The 25,179-nt window shown below is 43.8% G+C and overlaps 1 protein-coding gene across 5 annotated transcripts in view; it reads right to left on the reverse strand.

Moving 5' to 3' along the window:
- Window positions 1–25,179, reverse strand: part of ADGRD1 (adhesion G protein-coupled receptor D1) — a 1,511,981-nt gene that overhangs the window by 289,051 nt on the left and 1,197,751 nt on the right. For all 5 annotated transcript variants that reach the window (XM_073676103.1, XM_073676100.1, XM_073676102.1 and 2 more), the window contains one exon: window positions 11,657–11,723. In XM_073676103.1, coding sequence (XP_073532204.1) covers window positions 11,657–11,723 — 67 coding nt within the window. The remainder of the gene's footprint in view (window positions 1–11,656; window positions 11,724–25,179) is intronic.

Consider the following 25,179-nt stretch of genomic DNA (forward strand, 5'->3'; position numbering starts at 1 on the left):
ATTTTGAAAAACTTGTATCAAACTCAATAAATCCTGAAATCATTTGCTCATCTCCAGTTATCATTGGCATGCAACAATTGTAAAAATAATTTGCTACATACAGTATGTATAAACCAGTAACATTGTTTTCCAAGTTCAGAAAAAATAAAGTGATTTTTCTTTGCGGTTTACTAATTGAAATATCTGTACAGAAATTACTATGGAAACCACTTGTCAGATTGTCTCTAGTAACTTGTAATTGGATAATCTATGGTAACGCATGGATACTCAGATATTGCTCTCTTACCACACTGAATGCTATTATATGAGAATAATGACATACCCTTTACTTTGGTATTAAATGTAATTTGGCTTACTCTGCTCATAGGTTTGAGCCTGCTCCATATGCTGATATAATAAGCCTTAACGGATCAGCCCCCACAGGAGCCATGCCGAAATGGAAATTAAATGTATGATTCATACTTTAACATTTTAAAGTTTGAAACAGGGATGTCAGGGAACAGAAAAGTGGATGTGTATTACTTCTATCAATTTTAATGTAACAAGTCGGCACGCTGAATTATGTGGAGAATAAAGAGTAACATGGAGCAGAAGACACATTCACAGGCAGATGCTTTTTATTTGTAGGGAAAACAAGATTGCAGCTCTACAAAGAAATATTGCCAGATCACAGCACTCTGAAGAAGAGATATAAGTGTTCTGGGAGTAGGACGTCAAAGTAGATTCAGTTTATGAGATGCTCATGAAAGACTTGGTGAAAAACACAGCAGTTAAATAGAAGGAAAACCTGCTGTCTGCTGCCATTGCAACCCATGTGAACGTTTATAGAGACATAAATATGCAATTGATACCAGGATCAATATGCTATTGGTAGCAACTTAAGCTGCATCCTTACACATCTTACATAAACCACAAATTCTTCACAGACCCTTTATAGATTTTCAGCGCTAAAACTTAAATACTAAATTCAACCAGTCTCTTTTAAGACACGTGGAGCTGATCGCTCAAAGCATATAGGAGACACTATATAAAAGTTCTTATTTATGGACACTATATGGACAAAAGTCTTGGCACACTTCATCTTAATTATTGAATTCAGGTTTTTCCTTTTGTCCCATTGCCATGTGAATAAAATACAGCCCTTAGCCATGCAGTCTGCTTTTAGTAACATTTGTGAAAGAATGGGTTGTTCTAAAGACCGGAAATAGAACGGTGTCCTTTAAAAATATACAACCTTTGAAACAATATTCCAAGGTGAACTGCAAACGGTATTATTGAAATGTGAAGGTTTAGAAATCATTGCAGTTCAGGCATGAAGTTGCAAAGATATATTGATGAGGAGCTTAATGAAGCTATTTATAAAATGCAAAGGCATGTACGTGCTTGTATTTCTTGGAACGGCACTCTTACGCGATACTGAATAAATCGGGATGCCTTGAAAATTTTGTTTCCACTTTTTTAGAATTTGTACAATACAGACCAAAAGTTTGGACACACCTTCTCATTTAAAGATTTTTCTGTATTTTCATGACTTTGAAAATTGTACATTCACACTGAAGGCATCAAAACTATGGATTAAAACATGTGGAATTATATACTTAACAAAAAAGTGTGAAACAACTGAAAATATGTCTTATATTCTAGGTTCTTCAAAGTAGCCACCTTTTGCTTTGATGACTGCTTTGCACACTCTTGGCATTCTCTTGATGAGCTTCAAGAGGTAGTCACCGGAAATGGTTTTCATTTCACAGGTTGTAACATCCCTGGTAGCATGCTGGCATGGCTTACCACCTCCCGCCATGCAAAACCGCCATCTTAACTATCAGTCCAGGCTGCACACTTTGCTCAAGTACCTGCTGTGTGCATGTCTCTTGTCTGATTGCTTAGGGCGGCGGCATGGTTACTGCCTGATTCTTATAGTTATTGTGTGCACACTCCTAATGCGTCCCCATTGTTGTGAGTCACTGGATACTTAAACCCCCTCCACCCAGTAGGAGGTGCCTGAGCAACACTTTCTTTCAGTGTGTTCTGTGCAACTGAGTTGCCAGTTGCTGTCCAGTATCTTGTCTGTTTCCGCCACCCTGGGGGCTGTATACCCAGGCCTGTTACCTGTATCTGTGACTTCTAGTCTGTTCTGCCACCCTGGGGGCTGTATACCCAGGCCCGTTACCTGTATCTGTGACTTCTAGTCTGTTTCCGCCACCCTGGGGGTTGAGTTCCCAGGCTCGTTCCTGTATCTTGTTCTGGGTTCAGTTCCTGTCTGAACTGTGTCCTAGCCCATTACCTGTTTGTCTCTATGTCCGTACCTGCCCTTTTCCTGCAGTATCTGAACCTGCACCTAACTCCAACTCGTTGTCTCTGTACTTCTGTTTGTGAGTTTTGTGTCCACTCGCTACTACTGTCTGCACCTTCTGCTCTGCGGTTTTGCTCTGCTCTGCTTGTCCACCGCACTTGCGGTTTTGCTCTGCTCTGCTTGTCCACAGCACCTGCGGTTTCGCTCTGCTCTGCTTGTCCACCGCACCTGCGGTTTTGCTCTGCTCCGCTTGTCCACTGCACCTGCGTGTACGCTCTGCTCTGCTTGTCCACCGCAACTGCGGTTCCGCTCTGCTCTGCTTGTCCACCGCACCTGCGGTTTCGCTCTGCTCTTGCTTGTCCACCGCACCTGCGGTTTCGCTTTGCTCTGCTTGTCCACCGCACCTGCGGTTTCGCTCTGCTCTGCTTGTCCACCAGACCTGCGATTTCGCTCTGCTCTGCTTGTCCACCGCACCTGCGATTTCGCTCTGCTCTGCTTGTCCACCGCACCTGCGATTTTGCTCTGCTCCTGTATCCCAGTCTGTACTATGCAGCATGCCAGTATCTGCCTGTCTGCATACCAGCCGTGCCTGCCAGTACCCGCCTGTCTGCATACCAGCCGTGCCTGCCAGTACCCGCCTGTCTGCATACCAGCTGTGTCTGCCAGTACCCACCTGTCTGCATACCAGCTGTGCCTGCCGTTCCTGCATTCCCCGGTGTGGGTCAACAGCTGTTACCAGGGTCTGCCCTGGAGTAGCACCTGGGCCACCTCCCACATCCCTCCTCAGACCACGGAGTCGATTGAGCCACCGTGTGTTTGTGGTCGGATCTGGCAAGGCCCCTAGTCATGCCACTCCAGGCACTCCTCGGTTCGTGGCCCAGTGGGACAACTAACCACGTTCACGCCAGTCAGTCCGGGCGTGAGCGTAACAGTTTGCTCAGGCCATGGTCCCCATTAATCCCCACGGCCCTTCGCTCTCGGAGACATTTGAATCCTTGTCTGGCGAATACATGCACCAAGGAAAAAATTTTTCTCAAGCTGAGGTCCAGGCGATTTATGCACCAGCGCAAATGGAGCTATCAGCACTCGTTCCTGCGGATCCACCACGGTACTATGGGGATCCAAAACAAAGCTGTGCGTTTGTGGAGCAATGCATGCTGCATTTCAAATTCTATGCTCACTATTTTCCCACTGATCGGGTTAAAGTAGCATTTCTGATGTCCTACCTAGCGGGTGATGCCTTGAATTGGATCACCTCCCTATGGAAAGTATGGGATCCTATCGTCTCTGGCCATCAGGCCTTCCTGGTGGCCTTTCTAATGGTCTTTGATGACCCTAACCCTGAAGCTTCTGCTAAAGCTTCCCTTCCCAATATCCTGGAGCAGTCCCGATGGGTGATGCGTGTAGGTAGCCCACCAGTTCTCCAGCCTGAAAATGCTGCTGCACACACAGAATCCACACAGGATGATAATGCTCCACAGAATACTTCTCTTCCCAACCTCAAGAGGCCATCCAGACATGCAAGGCGTAGAGGTAAACTGTCACATCAGGTTCTGTCCTCCCAAAGACCTCCTGTTCCCCAGCCTGTAGAGGTAGCTATCCGCACAGAATCCATGAAGGATGACCATGTTCATCAGGCAAAGCAGAGGCCGGAACTCAGTCACAAAATCGGATTGCGGTCCCGCTGCGGTTGTTTCGGAAACCCTGACTGTCTTGGTCCAGCGAAGGTTGGAGAATCCCAAGACATTAGGCCTGTAGGAGAGGCTGCCCTTGGCGTTAGTGTTTCCTCTCCACAGATGACCATGACTGTCTCCGTGGCAAGAAAAGGCCTCGGATTAACCGAAAGTTTGGGGCTTAAAGCCTTGAAGAGTCGGTGTCTGATTCCCGTCTGACAACTCCAGAATCCGGTTTGAGCATTGTCAGCTGAAGGACGAGCCATACTCAGAAACAATCAAAATATGTCTGTACAAATTAAGCTCCAAATTGGAGCATTACACATGAAGAAGTTCACATTCCAGGTGCTGTCTGGTTTACCCACAGGTCGTCAAGAGCCGAGAGATCTAGTGCCCGCTCAGGTCTGGAGATCCTGCATAGTGTTTACTGGGGGACTGCTGAGGTACAAGGGGTGTCTAGTCCCCATATCTTCAGGACAGTCAGCAGTGTCTTCTTCTTCTTCACCAGATCTGCTAGTCGCTGACTCACTGTGCGCTGAAGTCTCCGAAGGAAGGGAAGTGGAGGCAATGTCTCCACACAGTCTCAACGATTGTACCAATGATCTGGCTTCAGGTACTGCCCCACCTCGCAGACATGTCATCTCACAAACCAGACTGAAGTTGGTCCCAATGCAAGGATCCTCCATCTCTAATAAATCTGGCAATAAGTCCATCAAGGCGGTGGCTACCTCCAAGTCTCTGCACCCCTCCAACCAGGCGGAGGACCTCCAGTTGTCTCCTGAATCCTCCGGGGTGCTACCTGATAACAAATGGAGAGAGACTTTCCTACACCCTGTACCTGGTACTTTATCCAGTAAGCTTGGCAAAGTGTACGTCAAGCCGGTGGTTACCCCCGAGTCTCTGCACCCCTCCAACTTGGTGGAGGATTTCCAGTTGTCCCGTGAATCCTTTGGGGTGCTACCCAATAAAAACAAATGGAGAGAGACTTTCCTGTGTCCTGTTCCTGGTTCTTCACCCACTTCATCTGATGCTGAGGATGGCTCTATGGGAGGAAGCATCCTAGTCACCAAGATGGTGAGACCATTCTCATTCCCTCTAGTGGACAGAAGAGGTAATCTTCTTGAAGAGAAGGATCGGCCTCTAAATTCTCTGCAGAAAATCCTTGCAGGCTTGAAGAAGAGGGGGGCGTAAAGGGGGGGGTACTGTAACATCCCTGGCGGCATGCTGGCATGGCTTACCACCTTCCACCATGCAAGACCGCCATCTTACCTATCAGTCCAGGCTGCACACTTTGCTCAAGTACCTGCTGTGTGCATGTCTCTTGTCTGATTGCTTAGGGCGGCAGCGCAGTTACTGCCTGATTCTTAAAGTTACTGTGTGCACACTCCTAATGCATCCCCAGCCTATTGTTGTGAGTCACTGGATACTTAAACCCCCTCCACCCAGTAGGAAGTGCCTGAGCAACACTTTCTTTCAGTGTGTTCTGTGCAACTGAGTTGCCAGTTGCTGTCCAGTATCTTGTCTGTTTCCGCCACCCTGTGTCCTAGCCCATTACCTGTTTGTCTCTATGTCCGTACCTGCCCTTTTCCTGCAGTGTCTGAACGTGCACCTAACTCCAACTCGTTGTCTCTGTACTTCTGTTTGTGAGTTTTGTGTCCACTCGCTACTTCATTGTAAGTACCTTGTGTGTATCTGGTTCTGCTTGTCCCGTCTCCCTGCCTCCGCATCTACCTCCTGTGTTCTAACTATCTTCCTGTGTTTCCCTGTCTGTTCCATGTGAACAGAGCCCTGTCCTGTCCGCCAGCACTTTCTGCTCTGCGGTTCCGCTCTGCTCTGCTTGTCCACCGCACCTGCGGTTTCCACTCTGCTCTGCTTGTCCACCGCACCTGCAGTTTCGCTCTGCTTGTCCACCGCACCTGTGGTTTCGCTCTGCTCTGCTTGTCCACCGCAACTGCGGTTTCGCTCTGCTCTGCTTGTCCACCGCAACTGCGGTTTCGCTTTGCTCTGCTTGTCCACCACACCTTTGGTTTCATTCTGCTCTGCTTATCCACCACACCTGCGGTTTCGCTCTGCTTGTCCACCGCACCTGCGGTTTCGCTCTGCTCTGCTTGTCCACTGCACCTGCGGTTTCGCTTTGCTCTGCTTGTCCACCGCACCTGCGGTTTCGCTCTGCTCTGCTTGTCCACAGCACCTGCAGTTTCGCTCTGCTCAGCTTGTCCACAGCAGATGTCAGGTGGATTCACAGCTGATAGTCCTACTGAATAGACTGTTAGAATTTGTATTATGGCAAGAAAAAAGCAGCTAAGTAAAGAAAAACAAGTGGCCATCATTACTTTAAGAAATGAAGGTCAGTCAGTCCAAAAAATTGGGAAAACTTTGAATGTGTTCCCAAGTGCAGATGCAAAAACCATCAAGCGCTACAAAGAAACTTGCTCACATGAGGACCGCCCCAGGAAAGGAAGACCAAGAGTCACCTCTGCTTCTGAGGATAAGTTTATCCGAGTCACCAGCCTCAGAAATCGCAGGTTAACAGCAGCTCAGATTAGAGACCAGGTCAATGCCACACAGAGTTCTAGCAGCAGACACATCTCTACAACAACTGTTAAGAGGAGACTTTGTGCAGCAGGCCTTCATGGTAAAATAGCTGCTAGGAAACCACTGCTAAGGACAGGCAACAAGCAGAAGAGACTTGTTTGGGCTAAAGAAAACAAGGAATGGACATTAGACCAGTGGAAATCTGTGCTTTGGTCTGATGAGTCCAAATTTGAGATTTTTGGTTCCAACCACCGTGTCTTTGTGCGACACAGAAAAGGTGAACGGATGGATTCTACATGCCTGGTTCCCACCGTGAAGCATGGAGGAGGAGGTGTGATGGTGTGGGGGTGCTTTGCTGGTGATAATGTTGGGGATTTATTCAAAATTGAAGGCATACTGAACCAGCATGGCTACCACAGCATCTTGCAGCGGCATGCTATTCCATCCGGTTTGCGTTTAGTTGGACCATCATTTATTTTTCAACAGGACAATGACCCCAAACACACCTCCAGGCTGTGTAAGGGCTACTGACCAAGAAGGAGAGTGATGGGGTGCTACGCCAGATGATCTGGCCTCCACAGTCACCAGACCTAAACCCAATCGAGATGGTTTGGGGTGAGCTGGACCTCAGAGTGAAGGCAAAAGGGCCAACAAGTGCTAAGCATCTCTGGGAACTCCTTCAAGATTGTTGGAAGACCATTTCCAGTGACTACCTCTTGAAGCTCATCAAGAGAATGCCAAGAGTGTGCAAAGCAGTCATCAAAGCAAAAGGTGGCTACTTTGAAGAACCTAGAATATAAGACATATTTTCAGTTTCACACTTTTTTGTTAAGTATAAAATTCCACATGTGTTAATTCATAGTTTTGATGCCTTCAGTGTGAATGTACAATTTTCAAAGTCATGAAAATACAGAAAAATCTTTAAATGAGAAGGTATTTCCAAACTTTTGGTCTGTACTGTATATTTTTAACATGTTTATCTGTCCATTGATTTTTATAATTCCACGACTTTTCCTTCTTGATGCTGCAATTTCAATGATGATATACTGTATATACTCAAAGTCCCATGGCTTCTAGTACCTCCGATACACTCATGTTACGTAGATCTACCCCTCTGGCCCAGATGTCACCTTTCTGCTGTCTATCAGCCATATCCTCCTTCTTGTCCTCTTGCTTCCTAAAGCTTCCTAAAGCTCAATGTGGATAAAACTGAAGTCATCATCTTTCCACCATATTACTTCACCCCCTACCCCCTCTGTGTATCACAATAAATGACATCACTTTTTTTCCTGTACCAGAAGTCCGCTGCCTTGGATTACCAGTTAGCTCTACCCTGTCTTTCAAACTGTACATCAAAGCTCTCCCCTTCTTCTGCCGCCTCCAACTCAAACATATTTGCAGAATCAATCCTTTCCTCAGCCCTCAATCTACTAAAATGTTCGTGCATGCCCTCATCATCTCTTTGCCACGGGTGTGTCAGGAGTAATACATACTGGCTGTAGAAGGTCGCTGCACTTGGCACTGCAGACACCTTCTTAATCCTTCTTCCTTTAAGACCCAGTGTCGACCTCCCTCCTGCTGCTGATTGACACACCCTTGCATAGGAATTAAAATCTCTCAGTTTGCTCCAAGCAATTGCTGGTGATACTTCTATGTTCTTTTGTGCAAGCTTGAAGCACTAGCTGTTGGCTGGCTTCTTCTCTGGTTCCCTTGAAGGACAGTTGAAGTTACTCCTCTGGTGTCTGCTCAAGCTAAGTTAATCCCCTTTGTTTGTCTACCTTGTTGTCTTTAGTTTGTATTGAGGCCTGACCAGTGCTCACCCCTCCCCCTCCCTATCTAGGGCCAAGCTCTAGGGATATACACGGTTTAGGGTCCTGCTCGGCCATTGGTGTGGAACCAATATAGGGACGGTAGGGTAGGCAGGGTGTTATTAGATCTGGCTTGGGGTCTCTACTCCCCCTTTCCCTAGTGTTTGAGCTTCCTCCCCTTATTCCCTTCATGTTGCACTTGGTCTTTCCCACACCTTGCGTGACACTCTTGCATCGACTACAGCAATATCCTCCTCCGATCCTCCAAAGACCTCCTTCTCTCATCCACACTTATACGCTCCTCACCCAATCACCTCAAAGACTTTTCCCGAGTATCCCCATCCTCTGAAATTCTGTGCCCCAAAATGTTCGATTATATCCACCACATTCTAAACTTTCAGACCAAACTTGAAAACCCATCTCTTCAAGACAGCTTACAATCTGTAATGACCCTGCTGCTACCTCACCATCACTTGAATTGCTACAAACCCCCCAAGCTACTGTCTCATTCCCCATTATCCTGTAGAATGTTCTCTGTAATCTATATTTGCATTTTTTATGTACCCCCTTTCATGTACAGTACAGCACCATGGAATCAATTGTGCTCTAAATATAAATTAATAATATATATTGTGACAGAGTCACTGGTGTGATATATGAGGGGAGGTATCTCTCCTGTGTGAACTGAGATCTACTGAATTTCTGCCAGCATGTTATATGCTGGGGGTTAACATTTTTAAAGGGTGTGGTTTTATGTGAATGACATAGAGATGGGAGGGACATCATTCACCATACCTCCGCTCAGGGTGTGGCTGAGCATGGTTTAAATGTTCAGTCCTGTTTTTTTTTCTATGTTGTTGTCTGGAGAGGCAAGGTCTCCAGACTGGGAAAGCTTCAGCTCCGGACGGAGCTGAAGGCTGGGACTACACCCTGTGTGGGTGAGTTCCAAATACATGGACTGTGCTATCGTTTATCTTTTGTTTTGTCGTTTTGCCAGTAAGGCCATGTTTATTCTTGCTGAAGTTGCAGGGCTTTATGCCATATAATAAAGCCTTCAGTGAAAACCCGGTTCCTGAGTCTACTTCCGGAAGGGGCCGAGCGAGTCGACTTACTACAATATAGCAGGATCAGGAGAAAAGTGTTTGGTGTGTACATTTCCCCTAGGTTCCTGCCTTATACTGTGTAAATAAACCATCCAGGGAGCTTGATAGCAGGAAACTATTTAGTTGCCCTGCTCCATTGAGCCACTCCAGGTTTTCATGGTAAATGTGACTAATTAGTTACTCAGGTATAAATGGGTACAAAGTTCACAAACCGAGGGATCTTTGTGCTACTCGGAAATTTGTTGTGTGAGTAATGCAACTGTTTGTATGGGATGCCGTACACTAGGCCCAGCTTTCTTGAGTCAGTATCTTATTGAATAGTTAACAGTGAGCCGGTTTAGAACATTATTTTGTATCATTTGTGTTTTGCTTTGATGAAATATATACGGAGCCAATAAAACTGGTTATTGCATTAAACATGTCCGGTATAGACTGTGCTTGAAGGGTCTGAAAGTGAAAGTGCCCATCTGACCCAGGCAGGAAACGCCAGTCTAATCACCACAACCTGTCATAATATACATCTAGTTGTATGTATATATATATAATGTATGTATATATGTATGTATATATATATATATATATATATATATATATATAAAGTAATCAGCACAAGTTCTGCTATAACACACTCACCCCTCAGTCATTTGAATAAGCACACAGCTCTGGACAGCCAGAGCAGAGAGCCATGATTACAGAGAGACAAGATTAGCTGACCTACACTGAAAGCTGTGGGCTGGTGATCTGCAAGATTTCCAATAGCATCCTTCTTCAAAAGCTGAGCGGGAAGAGGTGAACAGCTAACAGCTGTTTAGAAATCGTTGGGCTGAATAGAACCAATGGGGATGTTAAAGGGGTTGTCCAGTCCAAACCATTAAGTCTGCAGTCACTCTGAGTGACTGCAGACTTATGAATCCCCTCAGCGCATGCACTGTGTGCTGCAGGGATTTGCCGGTTTCAGACCCAGGCCAGTGGGTGCAGTCTCGCTCTCCATACATTTGTATGGAACGAGGCTGCACCCTCAGGTCGGCCACACCTACCAGACGGCCTCATCACTAGACAGTGCGCAGCCTCGGTTCAATACAAGTGTATGGAGAGCGAGGCTGCTCGCACTCGCCGGGGGTATGTATAACTCATACATACCCTCTGTTCCCGAGTCTAAAACCAGTGAATCCCCGCAGCGCACAATAAGACTGAAGTCACACAGAGTGACTGCACACTTATTGGTTTGAAACCCTTTAACTCCTTTCCTGGAATGTAGCTACTGCATACTCTTGGCTAAGGTCCGGAGGCCAAGATCCATGGAAAGGAGCTGTGCACTATGAAAGATAAAAGCTCCCATTGCAGGAGAATGACAGCAGATAAGCAAGTCAATTTCAAACTTGCTTATTTTCATGCTAACTAATTACAGCAATTTAAGATCCTGAGCATATCCCTTTAAATAGCATTGCAAGAGCAGTGAGGCTGTAACTCGCAGAGAGTTAACAGTGTTCAAGCAATCCTGGCAAGATTTAAAGGAAAGCTTAGAAAGAGCTTGTATAAGCATTGAGCATGTTCAACCACCACTGCCAGGCTGCAGTATTAAAGACAGAAGCCTTCGCAATGAGCAGTATACAAAGAAATAGAAAGATTGAAATATCGAAACAGGAATGCAAACTAAAGCAAGAAGATATTTAACTGTGTGACTGCAGACTTAGGAAACCCCCAGCGCATGCAGTGTGCGCTGCAGGGATTCACTGGTTTCTGATCCAGGACTGGAGAGTATGTATGCATTATACATACTCCCGGCCAAAGCCTGTCCAGTAGGGATGACATCTCTTCCATTCACTTGTGTATTGAGCGAGGCTGCACTCTCTAGTTAGCCACGCTCACTGGATGGCTATGTCACAAGTTGGGGCGCGGCCTTGCTCGATACAATATTATGGAACAAAGACGCACCCACTGGACAAGCTCGCGCAGGGAGTATGTACAATGCATACATACACTCCGGCCCTGGTTCAGAAACTGTTGAATCCCCGTAGTGCACAGTGCATGCGCTGGGAGGATTAATAAGTCTGCAGTTACACAGAGTGACTGCAGACTTATCGATTTGGACCAGACAACCCTTTTAATACCATTATATTTTGCTTTGCACATAAAACACGTAACATTAATGACAAAAATGCAGCAAAAAAACTGTGTAGCTAAATCATTAATGTAATAAAGATAAGCAATGCATATAAAAGAAAAAAAGAATGATTTACATACCACAATGACAAATAATGCAGGCGCCACAAATGCCCATATGGCTCCTTTCTCTAGAGACAGCCAGCAGCTGGAAAATAATACATGTAACTTTTAGATTAAATCCACAGTTTTGCCTTATTGTAACATAATCTCTGCTCGGTTTACACTTTACCATCATTTAGCATTTTCTATCAGTGCTGTATAAAGTATTTACTTATCCTGGCCTTGTTCATTACTTCAGACATTATTCTTGGTGACTTAACATTCTCCCAATTGCTATCCTGAGATTGTCATTTGTATGCAAACAGGGAGAATGAGAAGATTCATTAGCTCTATACGATTGCTTCTACCATTGTTCTGTAGAAAAAGAAGACAATGGTGGCAGCAACACTAATGATACTCCAAGTTTATTCAAAGTACCCAAATAGTGTAATTAGCTTAGCGGGGAAAAAAGATAATTAGCAAGTGCAGAATGATTGTTTTCATTAAGTGCCTATAAAAAATACACACCACATTGGACATTTTTATGTTTTGTTGGATGACGACGCTGAATCACAGTGGATTTCATTCAGTTTCCTTGCCATTGATGAACAGCATAGATAGCTTAATCTTGAATTGAAGACACATCTCTACAAGGTGTTTCACATTCACTTCAGAGATTGAATATAAAGCATTTATAGATATTGAACGCCTAAGAGCAATGGAAATAGGCGACAAAATGTGACACTATTATCATATTGTAGTCTTTGTTGTGGCTTCTGCAATTGTGGCTGTAGTAGAAAAAGTTGCAATTGTTATAAAACATAATATGCTGCACATGATAGAAATGCTTTTATACATGTCTTTCTGCGGCACCATTACCATCTTGTGGATATGTAACCTATTTACCATCATTAGACTCACTTCAGATCTCATTTTATCTTCATGTTTGGTTTACTGTACATGTTCAAAAACTGATCGGACATAAACCAAATGTATGTCCCCAATGTATGCAATAGTATGGCATGCAGTTTAATGTCACCTAATAATTCCAACCACTCCCTTACATAGAAAAACATAATGCAAAATGCACACTGTCAGGATTCTGCTTTGTTTGCCTGCTGATGCAGTAATTGAGTGACTGCTCATATGTGATTCACATATTCAGATGTAGACTACAATGCCCCTCCTTGAAAAAGCTGAAGGCGAAACGGAGTCGTCAGGGTTTACAGCAGTACATCCCCCTAGGCTATTTCTTTCCCTTGTGAACATTATGTAAGTAACCCTTTGAGGCTCACATGTTTAGCTTTCTTTCTTCTTTACTTTAATGCATCCACCTTACAGGTTTAACTTCACTACTTGAGTGAACAGGCTGCATAGAGTATATATATTATTATTTTTTTGCACTGCCCATATTGAACTTTACTATCTGTGATAATAGGTTGCACAGTGCACTTGTTCACTGCTTATACCTAGTTAAGGTATCATATTTTAGGTATCACATTTATGTGCAATTCTTCTTTGATACACGTACTTTATTTGTTTTAATTTTTATATGTACACTTTTTGCACTTTTATTGCTTACAAATTCTCATATGTGCACCTTGGCACTTTAATTATTGAAGGTTTCTTCAATTGTGTATATACACTTTGTTAAGTAATTATAGCACTTTATAAAGGGTATGTGCAATATTGGCTACAGATGTAATACATTATTACTTTAGATAGGGTTTTTGATTTTCTCTATATAGCCAAGAGGGATGTATGTTTGTTGTAGGCTGTTTTGAAGGCACCTGTTTTTTAACTTCTATCAGTATTTTAAAACATTGAAATAAATTATTTATTTTATGAGTCTTTTCTATTCTCTTCCTTATAACCGTGGTTTCATAGCCTGAGGTTTTTGTGTTGTAATATCTATTTAGCATGGGACTGCAAATATGTAAATCATAAATTTGTGATCATGTGACAACCACTCCAGCAGGCAAACAAGAAGAATCCTGACAGTGTGCATATTGTTATTTTTAAGCTGACTTCAGAAAAACATGCCTTGTAAAATATCTTTTTTTTCTCTAACCATAGGGAGTGCCCCTTTGTCTTTTGATTGGGGTTTATATGAAACAGGTTTTCACCATATTGTTTGAATGAGCAATTTGCATATTGGACAAACTGCTTTTTCTGAACATCAATGTCAACATTTATTACAAAGAATATAAGATTTTTACAGAGACTAATTCCCCCTTTTTCGACTGTGTGGTTAGATTAAATAGTGTTTCTGGGGTGACAGACTCCCTTTAAGGAAGCCATACATATGACATATTAGTAGTTTGTTTGATAGTAGTAGTTTAATAGCTTAATGGCAACAAAGTCAAACAAAGTTTGGTCTATTTTGGTTGTTGGCATGGTCAGTGACGCTGGATAAAAGATAAAAACTCTTTCTGTGGATGATCTAGAAATATTCTGGGAACATTCCTTCAAAGAAATATCATGCTAGGCTTACAACTATTCGACATTTTTAAACATGTATGTCTTCTTTCCAGACTATGATTGCCTGTCATCAGTCATCCTAAACGATCGTTTACATTTTCCCCAATGAACAATCATTTTTGGTTGACTTTGTCCAGTTAGATCAGTATTAGACTAATATGTATGGATGCCTTCATTTCATTATTGGTGAAACCAGTTGGTTTTAAAAGTCACACACTAAGGGCTCACTCACACGAGCGTATACATCAGACATTTTGGCCATCCAATATGCGGAGTCACACACAGCATGCTGCGATTTTGTTTCTTATGCCGACTCGGTATGAGAAAATACATTGATCAACACTGCCCCATAGAATGTCATTCTATGGGCCATGCTAATCATCTTTTTTTTCTCATACCGATTCAGCACGAACAAAAAAAATCGCGGCATGCTGTGTGGGCTTCACAAATTGGATGGCACGCACCCATTCAAGACTATGGGTACATGGAAATGATCAGACTGCTCTCGGATGACACCGAAGTGCAGTCTGATTTCCTCAGACTCACAGAATGGAGAAGATGGAGAAACTTTGTTCTCCATCTTCTCCTGGCAGTGTGCTACAATTCTGTCATCCATTAGAATCGGATCACACTTAGCTAACACTTTGAGTAATCTCGGATTACACTCAGCTAACACTTTGAGTAATCTCGGATCAGAGTTTGATCGGAGCGTCATTGCCATAATCAATCCGATTCTCTCGGAGGAGAGAAACTCCGTTCGTGTGAGTGAGCCCTCTTATAGAGATAAGGAAAGTAGTTTACATAAATGTGGTATGGCAGCATAAAAGTAAAATCAGTTATTCAGGATGAACCTATATAGAAAATTATGGTCACAGTAATATGGATCCATACAATACTTCTCTTTTATAAGGCTTTGTGTAAGGGGTTTTATAATTTAAGAAAGACACAAGTCCTCGAGACCAATAAATAGGGACCACTTTTTAACACTGATGTGTTCTGTTAATTTATCTTTATTTACTACAAACAATAAAAATATTCTAAACAGCCCTTAAATAAATAAAAAAAAAAAAGAAAAGTAAACCGATTACTCAATCAAGAGCCTCAGGCATCAAAACAGAGAATGCTGCTGGAGGCAATTTTTTTGCCATAAAGGAATAGTTGAAATACACTATAGTTAGAATTTTATTTGCAAAGTTCTCAGTTTGCAGAGTTCTCTGCGGAGACAAGACAAAATCCTTTTACAGTTTATAGGGAAATGATTTTGCATACAGAGTGAGAAAACAGCATTAAAAGCAAAACATAAAACATATGCAGAATTCTTCATGTTAGTTGATGATGGAAAAATACTATATTTTCCAATGCAAACATTTAGGTTGTTTTCATTTTAAGAAAAATATATCATGTGGCCAGTTGATAAATGACTACATTAATTCCTGTCATTTTAAGCTGATTCAATAACTTACAAGAGATTTACTCTTTGAGCAATGATGGAATAATTTAATCCCATGTTCCCTTGATACTAAGGCATGGGCACATGTGATACTCAAGTATGAAAAATGATTTCTCGATGCCACACAGTCATTCTGTATTGCTTACTTTACAGTTAGAGATTAAATAATATTTAGTTACTGATATGCAAGTAAAATGCCTGTGATTTAGGGGTTTAAGGTAAAATTTTGTAAGAATACAATATTGCTACTACACTTTAATCTCTACTGAAAATATCTAGTAAATTAGTAAATGTTTTTCAGCACTTAAAGGGGTTATTCAGCACTACTTTATTTTTTTCTTATGGGCCTAAGAACTTACGGGCCGGTAGTTGATAACTTCTGCCTGTTGGGCCTGGTGCCGATCTCTGCCGGCTCAGAGTAATCACAGAGCACTCCTCCCAGTGATTCTTTAGCTTCCAGTGAAATCACATCGGCAGCAGCTGTTTCTCTTCCGCTCTGTTCTGGTGAGTGAAAGAGAAGCAGCTACTGTCAATCAGCGTGATGTCGACAGTGAGGCCCTGTAGACAGAGTAGCCCGGAAGAGGATGAGCTGCACTGTTGACGTGAAGCAGCAGAAGACTCGCTGTAGGAGCTGACTGATCATTCTGAGCCGCCATCGGACAAAACAGGCAGATAATGTTTTATACTATGCTTTATTATTGAGACAATTCATATATCTAATTGATAATTTTGTATTTTAATATTAGCTTTATAAGTGTTATTTCGTTGTATCTAATATAGAGCTGTCTCTGTATGAAGCTTTCCCTTGTTTCCGAAAGTATAGTAAACCTAGATGTAACCAGTCTAAGGAATGCAGTAGAATACATAATTTACGACTTTATTTTTCCCAACTTATATTCCTTTTTAGATAACGTATTGTAAGCCACTCCCACTTTCCTTGTCTTTGTGGCTTGTAATAAAAACTTGTAACCAGGCATCTGAGAGCAGACAAGTCTGGGACACAGACAGAATTGGTTGTGTTTCTCTTGTCTCCAATCGATCGACTCCCTGATTTGATCAAAACTGGCAAACAAGTGAAACCTCGTGAGTTTCTCCTAAAACTTTTCATATAGGTTTCTCCATCAATACTTAGCAATTACCCACATGTCAGTTCTTAGCCCAAAAGAAAAAAAATAAAATAGTCCCTCTTTAATAGCACAGAATTAAAGGACATGCCTGTCACTGACACAAGCAACTAATCACAGTCTTGGTTTCAAAGCATACCGGTATATCACTATGAGCAGCCACCGCAAATGCAGGGGTTATGCAGCATTACAGAGCACTCTCTTGTAGTCAATGGCAGAGATTTCATTTGTCTGAGAACTTCACAGGGTTATACTCAAACAGTGGATCGCTACAAAAATAGGATGGGTGTTTTAAAGGTCAAAAGCTTGTGTGACAGGACATGGCTATATATTTTTAGACCTGATATAATAGTATTAGTCCTCAAACCAGTACCCTCAATTAATTTCATACCCCAAACCAGAGCATTATATTGAAGGGAATGCGCATAATTTGAAAAAACATGGCTGCTTTCTTCAAGAAATAAAACACATCTGTCCATGGGATGTATCTGGAATTATGGTTCAGCACCATTAAAAAGGGCTGTACTGCCATACTACATACCACTTGTACACAGGTGCGGTGATGTTTTTTGAAGAAAATAGCTTTGTTTTCTTGCAGTGTACCCGCAATCAGGCAATGTAGGGAGAGGTGCTGCTGAGCTAGGGAGAGATTTGCTTGTGTATTAGGTAGTGTAGGGAGAAAACAAGTACATTACACATATCCATCTCAACAAACAGTCCTTCTGAGAACTAATCCATCTGCAGAGATATCAGACAGACAGTGTACATAGGCAGGCAGTGTATATAGCAGACTGCAGTGCATATAGCACAAGAGGCTCCATTCCAGTTCTGACTTCTGCTGCTGTTAGATATTTCTAGACAAAGACCCAGGTCTCAGGGGCCAGGAATATTTTTTTTTGGATCTTAATCCTCATTATTTGCTTAAAAAGCAATCCAGAGAACACCGTTTTTCTGCGCCATTTGCTTGTTGGCACTGCAGAATAAAGCCAGGTCCTTTCCATATTACAGCGCTAAAAATCCAGCTATTTAAAACTGTTCTCCATCACACGGATCACATACACGTTTTCAGAAAATACTGCTATTTTTGGCCTCCATTCAAATTTTTTTTCATTCTGTCAGCAAAGTTTTTGACACCGGTTTGCTCTTCAAAATAGTTACCTACAGGCCAGGTATTTAAAACTCTGTTTTATCCGTCACACGGATCACATATACATTTTCAGAAAATACTGCCATTTCTAAACTCCATTAAAAATTTGTTTCAGTGTGTCAGTCACACGGATCACATATAAGTTCGCTCCAAATTCAGTCATTTGTAGTGAGCGTGGAAGATATTGTCCTCCATTTAAAATGGGCAAGGGACGGGGAACTGGACGTGATGGCGATGGTACATGCAGAGGCCAAGGCCAATGCCGTGGGCAAGCTGAAATTGGCCACAACAAATACCCACATCTTCTCTCTGACCTTCCTGTCCCAAATCCTAGGGGACCACAGCACACCACTATTGAACCCAGAGCAGTGTCAAAAGGTTGTTCGTTGGATAGCGGATAATGCTTTCAGTCAATTAGCCACCACCACCACCACCCTGTCTTCCACATGGTCAAGTCTCAGTAGCCGTGAGTCTGGACCGCATATTCCTCACCCTGATCCTCCTTCCTCCCACCGAGTGCCCGGAGACAAATCATCCCACACTTGGACACTCTGAAGAGCTGTTCACTTTTCCATTTATAGATTTCGTCCGGTCCACTTGAAGCGAGGCAAGAGGAGATCGCATGTAGCGATGCCCAAATATTTGAGCAGCCACAGTCACACAAAGGCGACGGTGGGAAAGTGTCACAAGAGGTGGTCGGTGATGAGACACAATTGCCAGAAAGTCAGGAGGAGGACCAGGGTGCGGAAGTGGAAGACGAGGTGGTGGATGATATATATACTGACCCAACCTGGCAGGAGGACATGCAGAGCAAGGACAGCAGCACAAAGGGAGAGGGAGGCAGAGCACCCCAACAGGCAGGAAGAAGCAGTGTGGTGGCCGCAGACAGAAGGCAGGCTACCATTCCCCGTAACAGCAACACGAAGGAAGTTGCCAGTACAACTGTTAGGTCTTCCAGAGTCTGGTTGTTTTTTAAAGATTCTGCCGATAACCCCAAAAAAGCCATTTGCACTACCTGCCAGGCCAGCATCAGCAAGGGTGGCAAAAGGACTAGCGTGACAACCACTAGCATGATCAGGCATATGGCAGCAAAGCACCCAACTTTGTGGGCCAAACCCCAGGGTCCAGGAACAGTGTCTGCGGGTGGCACCATTGCTTCTTCTGCTGTTGTGCATGCAAGCCAATCCCCTGTCTATGGTGCATGCAAAGATGCCTCCTGCCCTGCACCTGTTGTTGCACACTCTCAAGTAGCAGCATAAGGAAGCATGTCCACGTCCTTGTCCCAGCGCAACGTTCAGTTGTCTATACCCCAGACCTTGGAACGCAAGTGCAAATACGCAGCCAACACCCCACAGGCCACACTACTAAATTCTCACATTTCACGACTGCTTGCGCTCAAAATGTTGCCTTTTAGGCTTGTGGAGATGGAAGCATTCCGCAACCTGATGGCGGCGAACATCCCTCGGTACTCGGTCCCCAGCCGCCACTATTTCTCCCAATGTGCCGTTCCCGCATTACACAAGCACGTGTCCCAAAACATTAGCCGTGCCCTCAACAACGCAGTTACTGGGAAAGTCCACCTAACCACGGACACGTGGACAAGTGCTTGTGGGCAGGGACGGTACATCTCGCTGACGGCACACTGGGTTAACATAGTGGAAGCCGGGACCCAGTCAGACCTTGGGACGGAACACGTCCTCCCGAAGCCAAGGATTGCGGGCCCTAGGTCAATCAGGGTTGCCCCCATGGTCTACAGCTCCTGCACCTCATCCTCCTCAGCCTCCTCCTCCTCTTCAGCCTCCATCTCCGAAATGACCACATAAGTCACAAGCTGGGAGTACTGCACCACTGCCTCGGCCAAGCGGCAACAGGCTGAAGCTAATATGCTGAAGTGACAAACCACACAATTCTGAAGCATTGTGGACAGCTCTGAAAGAGCAGGCAGATCTGTGGCTCACACTGCTGAACCTACAGCCAGGCATGGTCGTGTGTGACAACGGCTGGAACCTGGTGGCGGCTCTGAGGCGAGGTGAGCTCACACACAAGTACCATGCCTAGCCAAGGTGCTTAACCTCGTGGTTCAGCGGTTTCTCAAATCCTACCTGAAGCTGCCGGATCTACCTGTTAAAGTATGCTGACTGTGTGCCCATTTTAGAAAGTCACTTACAGCTTCCGCCGCCCTTGCCATGTTTCAGCAGCGTTTGCAGCTTCCGGCTCACAGACTGGTGTGTGATGTCCCCACGCATTGGAACTCTACACTACAGATGTTGGGAAGGATTTGTGAGCAGAAGAGGGCAGTTGTTGAGTACCAGCATCAACAAGGCCGTTGGTATTAAGTTCAGACTCCACACATAAGACCTCAGGAATGGACATGGATGTCAGACATATGTACCATCCTCCAAAACTTTGAGGACTCCACCAAGATTGTGAGCGGCGATGACGTCATAATTAGCGTCACCATCCTGCTTCTCTGTCTTCTGAAATGCTCTCTGCTCACAATCAAAGAGGATGCATTGAAGGCGGAGCACGATGAGATGGAGCAAGGAACCATACAGGGTGATTACACACAGCCCAGCCTCATCTCATCCCAACGTGGATTGGGGGACAATGTGGAAGAGGAGGAGGAGGAAGAACAGGAGCTAGTTACATGCACTATACACGGTACTACCTGCACAACTGTCATACAGTCTGTTCCGCGTGGATGGCCAGAGGACAGAGAGGAGGAGGAGAGAATGGTCAGTCAGCCTCTTGGTGAGGACAAGGAAGTCTTGCCTGTTAGAAGTCTGGCACGCATGGCTGAGTTTATGTTACACTGCCTTTCCCATGACCCTCGCGTTCACAAAATTTTAGGTGACAGTCCATACTGGTTGGTGACACTTCTAGACCCACGCTACAAGGAGAACTTTATATCTCTTATTCTTGAGGCGGACAGGTCTACAAAAATGGGGCTGTACCAGAAGGCTCTTGTTGCGGAACTATTAAAAAATTCCCATCTGAAAATGCTGGCGGCAGAGGTCACACTTCGTTGGACAACCAAGGAGTACAGGCGAGAGAGACACAACTTCAATCCAGCAGAGGCAGGAGAACGCTGTCAAAGTTCTGGGAGAATTTTCTCAGCCACTCCCATCGCACAAGCCCTGAGGCGTGGGGTACTCTCACAAGGAGTGCAAAGTTTGGGAAGATGCTGAGGGAATACCTTGCCGACCGTGCCTTATAATTATTGGGTATTCAAGCTGGATACGTGGATTCAACTGGCTCTCTATGCCTTGGAGGTCCTGGCCTGCCCTGCCGCCAGCGTTTTATCAGAGCGGGTTTTTAGTGCTGCTGGTGGAATTATAACTGATAAGTGCATCCGCCTGTCAACTGAAAATGCTGACAGGCTGACCCTTATAAAAACATAGGCAAACACAATGGGAGACCCACTTCTCAATAATGGAAACATTGTTTTCAGGAGGCCCTCTGACCTCCAGGTCTCTTCAAGGGACCTTGGAGTGCCTCCAAATTTTTGGCAACCCTTGCATTCACTGCATAGGCAAAGACAAGGGGAGACCCACTTCCTAATAATGGGAACATTGTTTTCAGGAGGCCCTCTGACCTCTACGTCTCTTCCAATGGGCATTGGAGTGCCTCCAAATTTTTGGCAACCCTTGCATTCACTGCATAGGCAAACACAATGGGAGACCTACTTCCCAATGATGGAACATTGTTTTCAGGAGGCCCTCTGACCTCCACGTCTCTTCCAAGGAGCATTGGAGTGCCTCCAAATTTTTGGCAACCCTTGCATTCACTGCATAGACAAACACAATGGGAGACCCACTTCCTAATAATGGGAACATTGTTTTCAGGAGGCCCTCCTCTAAGTCTCTTCAAAGGGGTATTGGGATGCATCCAAATTTTCAAAGTGGTATTGGGGTGCGTCCAAATTTTGGGCAGCCCTGCCACTCGCTGCATACGCAATAACAGTGTAGGAGACCCACTCTTTAGTAATGGGAACAATAAAACATAGCCGGCTGATGGCTCTCTAAGAATAGTGAGGGCTGACTGCTGGCCCTTTAAGAATAGTAAAGGCAGCCTGATGGCCCTATAAAAATAGGCTTTGTGACTTTCAGAGTCCCTCCTTCATAAATGAAACACAATGTGTATAATGATATCTCACACACCACATGGCCAGATAAGGTTTCAAAATGTTAAAATGATATTTCCTGGTGAATGCATTTGTCACGGTTGAAAGCAATGCAAAAGTGAAAAAACACATCAAAAACGCTACGTGTGAACATAGCCCAAGGTGTGGAGGAGCATTTTTGTTTTTGGTTATTTATTTTGCTTTATATACAAGTCATTACCCTGGAAAGGATGTTCCTTAACATATTTCCCAGGAAAATCCATTTTGGTTTAGTTTTGGTATGCTTTATTGTGAGTCCATAAAAGTGGCATAATACCTCTGACAACGTTGTTGACAGAAGTGACCTGGGAGTCAGAAATGCTTCCAGGGGTCTTCCCCATGCTGTTCCCATGTCATTTGAGCACTGGTCCCATCGATTTGGGCAATTTTAGGCCCTCTGCAGACCGCCGGAGGGAGCCATCTGAAAAATGCTCGAGTTTCCCATAAACTTACATTGGGCTCATTGCTCAGGTCGAGCACCCGAGCATTCCAATGTGCTCGACCCGAGCATCGAGCACCTGAGCATTTTAGTGCTCGCTCATCACTAATCGCTAGTTAATAAGACTTTTTCTGTTTGGAGCTTGTCATTTGCTCTCACTGCTACCTCCCTGTGGAACTGGCTGAGGATTCCACCCCCATGACATCACCTGTCAGAGTTCACTGCGGAGCAGCTGACTGAGCCATTGAAGGCACAGGCACAGGCAGGAAATCTTTGTGCTTTGAACGGATTGAAGCAGTGAGTAAGATGCCAAAAGTCACATCACCACATGTGACAGCTCAAGAACACAGCAAAATTTTAACAGCAAGTAAATTTTGAAAATTGTTGATTGCCTTTACAATGCTTTAATATTTAATCTGTGAGCCTTGAAAACCCCTTTAATCATTAAGGCAATCCATCTAATGATTTCCTATGGTGTTGCATTGTGATCTGCGACTTTGCACAGTCACAGATGTTTCCAAATGTGTTGGATTTTTTTGTCGCTGGTCCTAAGTTGCACACGACTCACTTGTCATAGACCTCAATGCAAGTCACAAGAGAATGCGACTTGTGTGCAACTTATCTATGATTTGGTCTTTTATTTTTTACAGCAAAATCACAGCTCGAAAATAGTCCCACCACAGCAAGTCGCAGTCAAGTTGCCCAGATATTTTTGGTAGCACGACTTATCTGAAACTCGCTGTTACATGACACATTGCCATATAACCCTAGCCTAATCATTTCCTTATTTTTTTTTTTATTTGCTTTGACCAAATTAGTAATATCTTAGTTCTATAACTTTCTGAGAAAAAGAAGTTAGGGCATGTTCCCACATAGTGTAAATGCTGATTTTGTTTTTTAACTGTGGGTGTCTGTACCAAATCATGCTATAGCAATATGCTCTTTTTATAGTGTTTTTGATGCATTTTACGATTCCGCAATTGAAAAAGCAGTTGCGATTTTACATGCTTCTTTTCAAGTTTTTCATAGAGCAATATGGGGGAAAAATGCAGAAAAAAAAACACAGTTCTTAAGCATCTTTAACCCCTTTCTGATGTGAGGCATAAACATACGTCCCTGTGCCCTGGGCTTTAATAACCAGGTACGCATTATTACCTCCCAGCGATCGCGCCCGCACAGATGCTGTGCGGGCATGATTGCCGCCGGGTGTCATGGTTGCCAGGGTGACCTGATTTCGCCATGACAACATCCGGGTCACCAGGCACTAGCAAGGCAGTTTGATCATGTGCAGTGCATGATCAAACTATCCTGTGTCTGCAGCACTGACAGGTAATAATGCATAGCAGTGATCCTGCACTGTTATACTTTATAACCAAAGCAAAAAATGGTGCTTTATCATCACACCGCCAAACCAAAAGTGCAATAAAACGCGATCAAAAAGACAAATGTAAATAAAAATGGTACCGCTGAAAATGTCTTGTCCCACAAAAAAAAGCTGCCATACGGCTCCATCAGCTGAAAAATAAAAAAGTTCTAGCTCTCAGAATAAAGCGATGCAAAAAAAATTCTTTTTCTATAAAAAAAATTTTATTGTGTAAAAGCGCAAATACATAAAAAAATGAAATAAATGTAGTATCGATGTAAACGTACTGACCCGAAGAATAAAGGTGCCTTATCCATTTTACCATGGAACAGCATGAAAAAAAAACTATTCCTGACTTGTTGGTTTTTGTTTATTCTGCCTCCCAAAAATCAGAATAGAAAGCGATCAAAAAATGTCACATGCCCGAAAATGGTACCAATCAAAACAAAAACAAGCCCTTACATGATTGTTGGCTGAAATATGGAAAAATTATAGCTCTTAAACTATGGAGATGTAAAAACTAGTCTTTGCAAAAAAAAAAAGCATTTTTTTAGTGTGTGACAGCAGCCAAACATAAAAATCTGATATCGCTGTAATCGTACCGTCGTGAACAATAAAGTAATCTAATCACTTATACCGCACAAGGAACAGCATGAAAAATAAATAAAACCAATTCTTCACCTGCTGCTGATTTGTTCATTCTGCCTCCCAAAGATCGCAGTATGGCTCAGCTTACATTTATCCTGTGCTCTGCGCTGAGCGCTTACACTGGGGTTTCCATGTATATCTCTGAAATACGTGATTCAGACGGAACCCCCGGCGGAGGATTCTCTGTAATGAGGCAGATGGAGGCACCGTGGATGTTGTCTGGCCTGTGATCCCACAGTGTCCGTCTTTTTATTAGGCGTGCATAAAAGTGCCGTCGGCTACAGTTTTGTGAACTTCTGAGAAAAAGGACACTTCTAAACAAAGGCCAGACGGAGTCTGTAGTAACTCTGCTGCCTTATTATAGTGAATGGATCCCTCGGGGGTTTCATCTGAATTAAGTCAATCGGAGATTTAAATGGAAACCCAATATCCGTGCTCAGCAGAGAGCACAGAATAAATGGGAACATTTTACATAACATTTTGGATCACAATAAAAGCTTTGACTCAATCCACAAAAAAAGCAAATTGCCACTCAGGTCCAGAATCTGGTAATGGAAATATAGGGGGCTTCCACATTACTAATAGCACAAAGGCTCTGGAAAGTGAAATTGCCCTTGCCCCCCAAAAGAAATTTAGCAAATTCTGTGCTCCCAAATACAAATGTCCACCTTCCTTATGAGCCCCACAATGTGCCTAAACCACAGTTAGCGTCCACATGGTTGGCATTTCTGTAGCGATGAGAGCCCAC

The sequence above is a fragment of the Phyllobates terribilis genome, unplaced genomic scaffold, assembly GCF_046119375.1.
Source record: "Phyllobates terribilis strain yellow unplaced genomic scaffold, ASM4611937v1 Scaffold_1__5_contigs__length_1240528914, whole genome shotgun sequence".
Classification (NCBI taxonomy): domain Eukaryota; kingdom Metazoa; phylum Chordata; class Amphibia; order Anura; family Dendrobatidae; genus Phyllobates; species Phyllobates terribilis.